The sequence below is a fragment of the Phalacrocorax aristotelis genome, chromosome 7, assembly GCF_949628215.1.
Source record: "Phalacrocorax aristotelis chromosome 7, bGulAri2.1, whole genome shotgun sequence".
Taxonomy (NCBI): domain Eukaryota; kingdom Metazoa; phylum Chordata; class Aves; order Suliformes; family Phalacrocoracidae; genus Phalacrocorax; species Phalacrocorax aristotelis.
In genome coordinates, this window is record NC_134282.1 from 47,587,896 (window position 1) to 47,601,710 (window position 13,815).

General features: G+C 42.6%; 1 protein-coding gene across 1 annotated transcript in view; it reads right to left on the minus strand.

Moving 5' to 3' along the window:
* AGBL1 (AGBL carboxypeptidase 1) overlaps positions 1-13,815 on the minus strand; it is a 270,250-nt gene that overhangs the window by 232,715 nt on the left and 23,720 nt on the right. The window contains exon 5 of the mRNA XM_075100597.1: positions 7,940-7,977. Within this exon, the coding sequence (XP_074956698.1) occupies positions 7,940-7,977 (38 nt within the window). The remainder of the gene's footprint in view (positions 1-7,939; positions 7,978-13,815) is intronic.

The following is a 13,815-nucleotide window of genomic DNA, read 5'->3' on the forward strand; positions in this document are numbered from 1 at the left end:
TACTTACCACCTTTAAGAACAAAAGTTCTTAAAAAAGTGAAAAGTGAAGCTGAGATAGTCTGTTCTGCGAGGAGATGAGAGAGGCAAGACTATAGTTCCCTCAGCACTTTGATCAGGAGCAATGAGAATTACTTGCTGAAGGGGCAAAACACATATTCATTTTGTTTCTCCTGTCTGATGTCATTGATTCTGTTCTGCTCGCTTGTGTTGTCAGTGTTTTTCTTTTTTTTTTTTCTTCCACTTTTTCAGTTGTATAGTCAATAAAGTAGCAAATAAACGAAGGAAGAAATATGCCAAGATCTCCAGAAGGCAGAATGGAAAAAGGAAGCCTCCCCACCTGTCTGTCTCTGTTGAACTCTCCATCTAGGGATGAACCTGCATGGGTATCTATCTATATTTTGGCACAAATACAGGTGGTGGAAATGAGTCATACAGGTACAAGCAGCACTGCACAGATTTTTAGGCAGCAAGAACCCTCTCCTGGAGTGAGTATGCATGATCTGTATGCTAAGTGGTAAAATGTCCTATGCTTTTTGAACCTTTTGCTGTCATTCTTTTGTTAGTCCCTTTCCTTCTCCCCTGATACAGCCAGTGTTCAATGGAAATGGAAGCTCTCCTTCCACGCAGCTTTCAGAAGCGCTCAGCAATGGCGCTTCCTACTTTGAGTCATGCTTGGTCTGTCTTCCTAATCTTATTCTGGCATCTCTAACAGGGGAGGACTGTGTTTGTTCATCACCTTCCCCAAACCTGTCACTGGCACACTATTTTCAATGCAAGAGTTTCAATTCTGCCTGCTGGGGCTGGGATGGGCGATAGGGGAATGCTTAATGTCTTTTTCATTTCCCACACTTCTAGAACTGACTGTCTACTTCCAGGCAGTGCTGCCAACCAGTGAAAGTTTAAGCACTGCAGCACAGAGTATCTGGCCTGAATAATCTGCGTAGTTAGACAGAAATATTTGACGTGGATGCACAACCCATGTGTGGAGGCATCAAACAGTTAAAGTGCATCTAAATTAGCAAGGGGATCACACTACAAAGAAATCCCCAGTTTTGACAGAATTCTGATTTTGTGTTGGGGGACAAGGATAGACTCTAAAGCCAGGGATTCAGTCTAGCAGATGAAAGTCTCACAACTGCCAGTGTTTCTGTGGACATTTCTGAAGCCCTTCTCGCATTCCAGTCCCCTTTGAAGTGTTTGCCAGGAACACAGGGACCACTGGAAAACACACACAGCATATTTAATCACAAAACTGCATTACAGTCAGCCTGAAATATGATGAGCAATGCACTGCTTACCAAGCAGAACAAAAAGATAAATATCTTTCTGTCTATCTGCTTAAATCTTTTTGTTGATGCCACTCAGCTGATTCATTATGCCAAAAGCATACATTGCTACAGTTTGGAGATAAGAATGCTCTGCTAAATTAACCCTGTGGCCCCCTAAAGGAGTGAAAGGAATAGAAAATCTCCAACTTCCCGCCCTGCTCTAGTGATCGCCTCTTGGGAATAAAAGATGCAAGATACCTCCTAAAGCAAAGAGGAAACAGTTGCTGTATTCGGTCATTGAGAGGCCATTTTTGCTGGAGATAAACATGAGGATTTCCTATAGAAATAAAATGGGTTGTCCCCAGGGAGAAACCTAGACACCGATCAAGTGCTGGGATGAATTCAGACTGAGTGGGCCTTGCAGTTCCAGCTTAACTCTGGTTGGAAGCCAGAAGACTACTCTAACTGTGCCCTGTAAACTTCAGAGTCCAGGCATTTATTTAAGCATTTAGGGTAGACAAACAACACTGACACAGAGGTAGAGAACACAGGTGGGATTTGGTAGCAATTACAAGGTCATGTTTTGCTCCTATACCAGGACTAGACAACTGAAGCTTAGCTTCAGTACGAGAACAGCTCATTCTTTCTACTCCAAAATATTTGTTTTACTTCCAGGTGTTGGCCAAATCAGTGGCAGTCTTACAAACTGTATTATGACATGGTGGTTATTCTCTATTTTGCCTTTGTTATGTTGTTCACATGTAAAAATTAACAAAGAGCAAACCAATCCCTTCTGAAACTTTTGAACTAACTCCAGAGAAAACTGATTTTCAAAAAGGTTTCCTTTTTCTCCTTTATTTTTCAGTTTCACAGCGTCTTCTGGTTGGAACTCAGCAGAAAGCTGGAAATCCGCAAAAAATACGTTTTTTACAAAATTTCCTGCTTCATTTTTCTGATCAAAGTGGTTTGAAAGAGTTCAAATAGGATGCTAGAAAATCTGGAAGAAGACTTCCTCAAATTCAGCCACTGAATTTTCTCAAGCCAGATCATCACTGGAGGCACAAACTCTGCCCATGCCAAGACAAAGGCAGTAAGCAGTCACTATTAAGGTTGTCAGAGAATAATGCAGCTCCTTTGGGTTGATTTGCTCCTCAGGGTGGGTATAATCAGTGGGAAGCTGCCATGCCCCAGGAGATGAAAACAACCTTTTTCTCTGGAGCACTCAGATACTTTCAGTTTGGGATATGACTGTGAATGAAGAGCAATCTTGGGGAAGGAAATATAAATGACCTTTCAAACCTTATTTCCTCCCCCCCCCATAAAGTGACTCTTCTCAAAGAGATAAACTTAAAAATATAGAATCAAGACTATTTGCATTCTGAAATTCAGGAAGAATGGAAAGACACACAACTTGTTTTAGATGATTCTAAAAGGAACTATTTGAAAAATTCAACTCTGATCACAATACTCTACAAGTTGTGATGATAGATTTGGGGCCAGACTAATAATGGAGTTTGAATCCAGAGGTGAATAATGAAGTCTTAAACCAATCATGAGAAATGGATACCTGGCGAAACATTAGGCAAATCACAAACGTCGTGTTGTTGGCTACAGGAACAGACATGGCTTAACCATAGGGCTATTTTGACATAAGATCAAAGACCTGCATCAGTAGATCTGTTGCAAAGCATTATTAATTAGACATAGAGGGTGCAGGCCTTTCAGAAACCATAATCTGCTTATATGCTAGAACACCACTTTCTGTTCCTCACAGAGTGAGTTACCCCTCCTTGATGCCAGCATAAAAGGAAAAGAATGACACTGATTGTTTTATCCTGCCAGCCACAAGATATAATCCTTATGTTTTGGTGAAAAAACAAATGGGGTGAAAGGTTAAATGAAGGTTAGTTGATGGAAGATGAGGAGGAAAGAGCAGGAAGTGAGAGATGAAAGGCTGGGGGGAAAAAAAGGAAGGCAAGAGGATAAAGAAGACAAAAGGAGGAAGGAAGAGATAGAGAGTGGAAAGGCCATCAGCAATAACTGCTGTTAGCACACAGAATTGTCTTGATGAAATAAGCATAATCAGGGGTCACCACAACATGTCTTTTTAAATTGCGTATTACAATTTTACTAGGCAAACACTGCAACAAGGGCCCTGCCCATTTCCCTAGCCTTTTCCTTCAATATCCGCTGAGCAAATGCCTCTGAGATCAGCTCTAGCCAATTTCCTTAAAGACATGCAAGCTGCTAATTCTGGGAAGTACAGATAGTCAGGAATAACAAATACAACCAAAATTAGATTAAAATAACCTGCTGATAAACAAATTACTCACCAAAAATAAATATTGGATTAAGCACCAGTGGGAGTGGGGATCCCTATAATAACATCGCCATCATGTGGCTCGAGGTGCCAAGCAGCAGTGCCCAGTGTTTGGGCCATCTCACTGCCTGCAGCCCGCAAACCCCTAGATATGCACTTGTCTCCACTTATGCATCAGGTATCCAGTTTTCTTCCACTCCCCCAAGACTGGGAATGGTTTGTGTGTTTTATTTTGGGGGATGCATTCACTAAAAGCAATAGATCCCATGGCTAAGAGTGACATGGAGGGCAGCCCTCGCCTTCCACTGCTGCTCAAACAGGCTCCAGCTGGTGTATGCCCACCTCCACACCTGGGCCTCTTGCAGGCAAAGGAGATCTTAATGATGAGCTCCCACGGCCTTAAGACAGAAGATCAAGGTACAAAGACAGATATACAGAGAAGCAGAACAAAACCAAAAGGAGGCTGGAAAGAGTAGCAGGTATACTCTGGGACAGAGAGAACAGACTCTGGGAAGGATGCTGTGCCTCATCCCACCTCACTTTATCTATAGCTATCAGTATCTACCCCCCATCCCCACCCTAGGCTGTAGTAAGCATCTATAAATTGAAGAAAGAAGTATGGACAGGTGTAACACTGGAAATCTTTTGACTGTAACATCCAAAAGAAGAGTAAAAAACTCCTGATGCTCTCACAGCACTTCAGCACCATTATAGATATTTACCAAGCAACATATTCAGCCTGTATAATAATCTAGTTCAGTCAGAGGGAGTTAACAGCACGGTGGAGAGACAACTGATAAAGAAAACAGCAAGAAAATGGAGGGAGGACTTGTTACAAGCTGTTTGCTTGTACATATGGGCATGGCAGGTGGAGAACAGCAACTGGGAGAGTAGCATACAGAGATTGGTAAAGTATTCTGGGGTGCTTGGAAAGAGAGAAGCAGTCAGGAGTGAGAAACTGGCTGATGGTCAGGCATGAAACAGCATCTCTAACAGTTATCCAAGCTTCTACTGAGAGAAAGATGCAGCACTGTTAGAAGGGACCTAAACTTCTGTTTCTCCATTATTCACCATCCCTACAACTATCACTGATTTCCATCATGTACAGGGAACAGGACAATCAACATCGCTCTTGTCTTGCACTGGGTCTCCAGGAATTCCTCCCCTGTTCTGGATGAAGCACAAGATTGTCCAAAGAAAAAAATTATGGGAGACTACAATCTTGTACCTTCCCTTCTGAAACACAACAGCAATATTTTTCCAGGTACAGCTGGAGCAGTAATTTTTTTTTTCTTATACTGATGCTTTCTTTCCTGGCAGATCTTGCTTCTTGCCGCTATGCACCTGTTAAGTGGACATTTAGCATCACCTTCTGTTAGGAAAGAGACAGAGGCCAAAAAGTTTCTAGCCAGCCCCTGGCTCTGCAGGTGGACAAATCCTCAGGTAGAGCTTAAGGAACCCTGAGGAGCTGAAGATGAACGTTTCCAAATCCATCAGGGGGACACACTGCCATCTGCCTGCTCCTGTTAAAACTACTGAGTGTTCTCCCATTGCAGTTCACTGCCACAAGCAAGAAGCACACTTTCCCTTCAGCCCAACTCCGTGTATAACTAACCCTCGTGATCACTTTGGGCTGAAGCACTTAAGGATGCGACACCCCTACAGGGACACCCTCAAGAATGGGTGTGTTCTTGTCCTGTCTGTTTTACAGTTTTCACCCCCACCAAAACTGAATCTCGCCACCATTTCCCAGCAAGTGGGTTACTACAAGTCTCCAACAAAGCTCACAGTAATCAGTCCAGCAATTCAGTTCTGTAGCACATTCCAGGATTCCTGCCTCCTGTTTAGTTTGCATCCCACCTAAAGCATGCTAAAGGGCTTCTGGGTTCTTTGCTGTGTACAGTTTTACCCTTATTTTCATAAGCAATTTTCAAGAGCTACAGCATGCACCAGATCTGATTTTTAACTTTCTAAGAACCCCTGCAACATTTAAAAGAGCTAAGATCATGGGCATAAGTTCACTGTGACAAACAAAGCTGCCCTGACACAATCATGAAAGAGAATTCAGCTCTTTTCCAGCCATGGTGGATTTATCTCTGGAAGAACCAGAGCTGGTTTTCACATCTCCTACCCCACACCTCCCAAAAGGCACAGCCTGCTCATTTGTATGCAGCTACCAGAGCAGTCTACTCCAGAAGCCTGGAGCTTCTCACATACTGAGCCACAGGACAAGGAGAAAACTAAAAGATATTCTTGACCATTCTGCATCATACTGCAGAAAACATCATAAAACACAGTTCAAGCTGACTTGTGTGCTGTGGTGCTCTATTTGGTGGCACAGTATTGGCACCATTTCTCAAGTCCCGGGTCCAGTGCCTTAAAGGGGGAAAGGACACATAACAGCAAACTGGGAACGGTGTCTCCAAGTGAAGAAGTGTGTCTGCCAGACAATGCCTTTGTTTGTAATGGTCAACAGTACAAATGAACATGAGAACCCTATTCTATACACCACAGTGATCAACCAGCGTGACAGTATATAGACTGCTTTGCTCAACAGATTATATTTTAATCAGAGTCCATTTTTTGTACCTTCTGTGAAGATACCCGAAACAAGCAACCAGAGTGATCTGTGTGTTCTTCCAGTACTGGAAACCCTCTACACACTTCCTGAAGCGCAAAAGGCATAAAAGGAAGAACCAACCAAGATGCCTTCACAACATAAGTTGGCTGAGAAAAGTCACACAAGCAATTTCTAAGACTAAATGGTTAAAAAAAAAAACAAAAACAAAAAAAAAAACCCACACACAAAAAAAACCACGCAGACTTACCTCATTCCAGGAGAGAAAGTGCTGAGAGAACTTGGAGCTGAATCCAATCCTTTTAGATTTTTTATGTCACCCTCAGCTTCCCCCCACAACTTTTACAACATGTATTTTCAACTCCCCAGGAGATCACATTTCACAGCTTCCCTTGGTAATTAGTCCTCCACTTCTATATACTGTTCCCATCCCTAGACCCGGAACAAGCCTCCAAGTAGAAAATTTGTCCTATAAATATCTTGGGACAACAGAATTTCACTTCCCAGTCCTAGTACTTACCATAAAACAGGAATTCAGGTGAAAAGCTCAAGCTGCCAGCTGAGCTTTCAGCTCTTGGTCCACCTTTTTAGCCTTCTCTGTAAACTTCTTTCTACTCCAAAGGCTAATTTTGCTTTTGTGTTGCAAGCAGCTGTGGCATATCCCCACAGTCCCCTTAAGACTTAGTGCCCAAACCAGGTGGTCTTTCCTTGTTGCAATAATGTGACCTTTAAATCTAGGCAGCAAGGTTAATACTGAGGCATTAATTTCAGAATTCATCACTAGCTGATGCAAGTCAGACATGATCCCATTGCAGCATGCTCATTTAAGCACTGCTTCCAGGGCTACAAGTTTTCACAAATGCACTTATTCTGATACTATGAAAAGGAGAAGGGGGAGGGGAAGAAAAGGGGGGGAAGAAAGAAATAGAGGGAGAGAAGGACAATACGCCATTGTGATTTATTGTAGATTGTCTGCAATAGTAGAGTGCTCTTTCTTAATCAAAGCTTTATTAAAGTCTGGTAATAAAAAGCTAAGCATTTTTGGATGGGATAAAGGCAAAAAAAAGGGTAGCACATTCATTTCAGGAACAGTCACACCAGCAGTGTGTGCCTGAGAACCCACGTTAAGGTCTTCAACACCCCCAGTCAGCTGGTGCAAATGTTAAGCACAGCCTTCTGTAGCAGGGCTGTACGGCTGCAATCACTAGGTCTCAGCCCTGTCTGCACATTATCAGACCTGACAAGGTTGCAAGGCAGAATAAGGTCACCTCTTTTTGACTACAGAAGTTTTCCAAACCTTTGCTAACAGCATCATTGCTACCAGGTAAGCACATAGTTCACTGCCACCACAGGACAGACAGGTCCTGGCACAACTCTCCAGTAATGTGGAACAGAGCAATGAGCATTAGTCACTGGCTGGAGAGGTTCCCTATTTCCTCCACTGTTCCAATCCCCAGGACAACCACTGTTCCCTAAATACTCAAAGTAAGGGTCTAGTCTGGTTCTCTCAGCAGCTTGCTCCCTGGGACCTAGAGCACCACCTCCCATAGAGTTGTGTGCCACAGAGCCATGGGCCTCCAAGGATCATAGCTAGGCATATAGGAAACTGCACTACTGCCTCTCTTTTCTAAGCAGTGTTCTTTGGGACTGAGGGAAGAAGGGATATCAAGGGAGAATGAGGTTCAACAGGATTACTCTGTGCAGAAGAACAGCAGAGAAAGGAAAGTCAGAAAGAATATGAGGGGGGGTGGGGGGGAGGGAGAGAAAGCTTACTTGATTTCAGCAAAGCTGCCAGAGCCTCAATGGCTGCCCTGGGGAAAGAAGAGAGATGGAGAAATAATGTCAATTTCTCTGATAATTTTTGTAACCTTCATCTTCACAGTCTTCTGGGCCAGGCATCCCAGCTGGTCTAAACTGACAGCTTATGATGGACTTTGACAGAACTGCAATGTTTTATACCAGCGGAGGATCCAGTCTCTGCAGCTGACTCAGTTATTTGAAAAGACCATTAGCCCTCTAGCTTCAGCATTACACTGACTTGTATTGACCATTACATTTAAAGCAACACCCACACAACCAAAGCAATGAAGCAAGTCTTCAAACTGCTGCCCCAGAGCTATTTCTTTGTATGAGACTCAGCACATGACCACTCCAGACACCAGTGCTTCTATCTGCACCAGTAGATGACAACTTCTGCGTCAAGCTGGGACATCCACATCAGTATTTCCAGCCAAATTCCACTCCCTTCTCCATTTTCCCAAAACAAGCTTCAACCCCATCCTCGCTCCCACCAGCTTTAATGGAAAAGAAAAGTTAATTTCTTTTAATTACAACAATGTCTTGGTGTTGCAGTGGCATGTAAAGGCCCCCACCCTGGTCAGGACTTGTAAGAAAGATGCTAAAGATGTGCAGTAAGACAACTTGCCCCATAATGCTTAGAGTGAGGAGGTAGAGGGGAGAGATACACAGAGAGATTTCTGTTGACCTTCTGTGTTGCTTCAATGTGCAGGTAAGCAACTCAACCTGCTTGAGTCAGCATAGCTCTGGTTTGAAAGGGAGCTGGTCACTAGCATTTGTAGCGTGAAAAGCTGAACTGAGACATCCTTACTGCCCACCATCTAGAAGCAAGTTTCTTCCTCATGTGGTATAGTCTCCATCACACTAGCCCCACTGGAAATTTTTTTTTCCAATCATGTTCTGCTGGAGCAAGAAGATCCATGTTCTAACCTGGCTTACTGCTGTGAAGTTTCAAGCACCCACAGCTGATTAAATAAATACAGCCACAAAACCCTCCGTGCCCAAGGATTTCTTAAAATGTAATCTTTTTATAAACCAACCCCCAAACAAAATTGTATTAACTTCCATACTGAGCCAATTATCATCCTGCGGCAAGAAATATTTTTTTGTCATCAAGCTGCTGTTCATCGTTGTCCTAACAGCAGCTGAGACTAAGAAAGAGTCAAAATCTGGTTCTTGCTGATGTTGGGTCGACATCCCTATCTAATGTCATTCTTATGTAATGAATCTGTCAGAGTTCAACAGCAGCATTACAAACTGTAGAAGAAATGCACTCAAATACAGACAGAACAGGAAATCATTAGCTAAAAATCTCACCAGTGGAAGCCCAGCCATGTTCTTATTGCGTCTTTAACATGACCTAAACAGCAATCATTCAGCTGGTGGGAGGAATACTGTCATCCACCAGCTATTTGGCATGCTCAGAAGAGGGATACACTACAGCCACTGATCACTCAGTCTTTCCCTGAGTTTAAAATTTGGAACAAAGTACACAGCTCTAAGCAAGTCAAAATTCCATCCAGAGCACCTCCCAAGGCTCACACTCAAGTAAATATCTTGTAAAGGAGACTACATTACATACCTATGTTTGCAGGCTACATGTGACGTCTCAATCACATGCCATAACAGCAGAGCAATGAAGGAAGGATCAGAGTGTTTCTGGCTCCAGGCAGAAGAGATCTAAAGATTTCCTGTAGGCATCTGACTTATTTTGAGGGTGCTTATATGTATTGCAAAAAGTTTCACTAGAGCTACACCACTGTCATAGTGTCAACGCTGCCAGCAAACCTCCCATCAACCAAACAATCGGCAAATCTGGATTCTCCAATACTTTTTGGGGGGTCTGTAAGCCACATTGTGTACAACTTCATTCATCCTCAGAGGACTTCGGACCTCACAAACCATGTTCTTGGAAGGTGTAATCTCCTATTCCTACTATCTTTGAATCCCTATATTCTCTAATTCCTCATCACACTTGCCCCAGAAGACCTAAACTCTTCCTGGCCATACCATAGCTGACCCTTCTACAGCCTTAACAACCCCGGTCACTTCTCTTCTCCAGGCTCAGAAGGAGCTGACCTGCCCTGAGTCGAGGGATAAGAACTATTTGTGCTTTTGATGTGACCTGGTAGAACAGGTTGCAACTGCTTTGACTGTAAAGCTGAGAAAACCAAGACCGTAAGATGTAAAGTAATGTAAGATGTAACGTAAAGATGTAAGGAAATCCACGCAGATGGTACTGTGGGATGGAAAATTTGGACATGTCCTAAAAAAAAAAATATTAAATGTGGTATCACACAGATCCCAGCACCACCACTCAGCAGAATCAGAAATTTTCACAATCACCACCTACTTCTAAAAAAAAAAAACACATTACAGACCTGCAGCTGTAGCTAGCTGGATTTCCCACATCCCAGGCTAACAGTCTAGACACATCCTCATCTCAGTCCATGCCCGTACATAGTCTGGCAATAAAATAAAGTGGAACCAAACTAGTATATTTCACCTCTTCAAGTACTGCAATTCATCACAAGGGTTTTGGCATAGGCAATACGCAGTGTTCTGGATGCCCTACAGCATGTACTCTACAGTTAGGCATAAGTAGGCGCAGACCCAGTCGACTGACCACAATAACATGCATTGCTTCAGAACAAATTTTGAAAGGAAAAATAAAGGCATGAGGGTAAACTACAAAACAGATAAAACAAGTTAAGGGATAAAAAGGACTTACCAAGAGTAGATCGAGCCAGCCTAACTTGATATCTTTCTCTGAGAAGATAACCAATCTTTCTAGGCAAGGGAAATGTGGTAGATCTAATTTATCTGTACTTCAATGAGCATTTGATATGGTGCCACACTGGCACAAGCTGGAGAACATGGGGATTAGTATAAGAATTGCAAGATGGGTAAAGAACTGGTTAAAGAGGCAATGACAGGATTTTTGTGGGAAGAGGAATTACTAGTCTGGAGGGAAGTTATGTGTGGAAGTCCACAAGCAGGTTTTGAGACGGATCTTATTTTATCATTTCATTAATGACCTTGGCACAATAAGTCAGAGTGTACTAACAAAACCTGCTGACTGTGTGAAGCCAGGAGCTACTGCCAATATCAGGGAGTTTGGAATATCTTTCAGGAGTAACAGGATGTTCTTGAGTTCTGAAGCAATAGAAAGGTGATGAAATGTAATAGTCAAAGTGCAAGGTTACGCATTTAGGGTTTAATAAGAATTGCTGTTATGAGCAAGGGCTCATAATTTGGAAGTGAGTTGACGGACACCCTGGATATATGAGCTCGTTAGAGGATGAAGACAAGCATTACCCAGCAGAATGACCCCGTGAAAAAGGACAGATCAGGTCTCAGGAAAGCCACTGCCAGTGGAGAAGGGAAAGCAGGAATGTCTTCATACAAGGCTTCACCTGAACAGCTATACATGGTATGCAGAAGGAACCATGCAGAAAACTGCTAAGGCAATCATTATGGTAATGGAGACATATCTCATGAGGAGTCTTAAAGATCACAGTTTTGTCACCTTTGCAAAATGATGGTTAAGAGGTGACTTGATTGTTCTCCGTAGACGTGCTTGGTGGGGGAGAAGTAAACACTGAGGAAGGCAGAGAGCTACTTAAGCTAAAGAACAAAGTTGGCACAAGGACAAATGGATATAAAATGGCCATGAATAAATTTCAAATGGAAATTAAAGAATGGTTTTTAAGCACTGGAAAATGAAGCTCTGAAAAATCCTCTTGGCAGTGATGGGACGAACGACCTAACGACATTGAAAAGGGAGCCTGAATTGCTTATCATGGGATTGTCAGGCTCAGTTGTCAATGAGGAAGGAATCTGAAAAAAGTGACCCAGGGTTGACTGTGGTCCTATATCCCTACATTTTAATCATATATAAAATGGAAGTGAAAAGGGAAACAGGTATTCTAAGCACAAAGTTAATTAGCCAGGCCAGAACAGCTACACCAGCTTAAGCTGAAAGTCCAAGTAGTCTAGTATCCTATGGCCAACAGTGTCCATGGGAAGAGCATAAGACCACAGCAAAAACACAGTGCTAGAACTTCCAGAGCAGACTTAGATTCCAGCAATTTGCAGTCCAAGGTTTTGTAAGCTAGCAATGGTGCCTTTGGGAAGCTTTTTAGCTTTTAGCTGATTTTGCTTCCATATATTTGCCTAGCCACTTTTGAACTCATGCAAGCTCAGTACGCACAATTATCCTGGGAAGGCAGTTCGCACCTACACTGTGTAAAGAGTCATCTACCTGCATTTGTTTTAAGCTTGGAGTTAAAGTGTAAACTACAATGCTGAATTTAAGTCAGCTCTCAGCAAGTATCCCCAGAATATTACCTGTCCTTGACGCTGAACAAATTCAAACAAACAAAACAAGAAGTCATAGAAGAGAATGCAGAATGGACTGTCATCGAGAACAGCAGCAAGCTGACGGGTGCGTTAATAGGCTTTACGGCAAGCCGAGCAACTGGTGTTTGTGATATCAGCACCTCTTAACACCATATGGCAAACCAACAGCATCTTTTCTGGCACCAGAAGATATAATGAGATGAGTAAGCCTTGGACAGGAAGACAGAGAGAAAGGAGATAACAAATTGCGCATGAGATTAAGGACAGGGGGAGGCGGGGAAGGAAGATGGGAACAGGAGGAAAAGTTTAAGAGCACAAGAAAGAAGACTTGATGAGCCATATGCTAGACCAGAGAATTTGATAGCGTGCCCAGTGCAGAACTCCGCATTTGTCTCAAGAAGGAATAGGGGTAAAAAATGAAATCATTAAAAAACCTGCCAAACCTGTCCAGATGCCTTCCTCCGATTTTCTGTTCTTTGTGGTAATACATTAGTAAAATCTTAGCTGTTTTGTCAACCCCAGTGTGTCTCAAAGGACACCCATTTATATATTTCAAAAAAAAGTATGTATAAATAAAGTTGCTCTATCTTAAAAGTCATAATAATAAATGCTGCTCTGTAATCAGAAAACATTAAAAACTCCCTGTAGTAGCAGTCAAGAATGGAAATCTTTGAAGTGTTTCCAAGTCAGCAGCTTGGATATCAGAGCAGGAACACAACTAGCAGACAGATAGACAAACACAACTTCCAGATCCTGTGCTTAGGAACCAGGAGCAACAAAGAAAAACTCCACTTCCCAAGCCAAAGCACAATTGGATTAGCCAGTAAAACCAGGCTGCTAAAAAGCATAGACAAAGAAATCTTATGTCTGGGTCACCCTTTCAGATCTGAGCTACCAGGACAGTGTTGGCTGGAAATCACTGCAGACAGAGGATACTCGAAGCCAGGATCTCAAGTTCTCTTCTCTGCTCTGCTGTCAGCTCACAGGCTGCAGCACCGGGCAGTATGACTGACAATGTTGTGCCTCTGTTTCTGCCTCTTGAAAAGATAATTTATTTCTGTTCCACCCCAGTATTTTAAAAAAAAGACTAAAGAAAAAGAAAAACAAAACCCACAGCACAAACAAAAAAACCCCAAACAACAAAAAACCCCACCCACAAACAAAAGCAAAACCACACACACGCTCCTGAAGATGAAAAACCTAACTAGAAGAGATGCATGGTGGACTACATGAAAGGATTTTAAGACTCATAAGACAAAGTGATGTCCATACCCATCTTTCAGGATTAGCTTGGAACTATGAACAGGGAACAGCAGAGAAGCCAAAGACTGAAGAAAGAAATGATCCAACAGGGCTCTGCAAATCAGCCCCCAAGTAATTTAACCACCCCTCCTTCTCCTGTGAGACTGTACCTTTTACATGCTTAAGCATGAAACATCCTCTTCAAATTATTGAATGAAAGCTAATGACTTGGTGCTTCATTAAATACC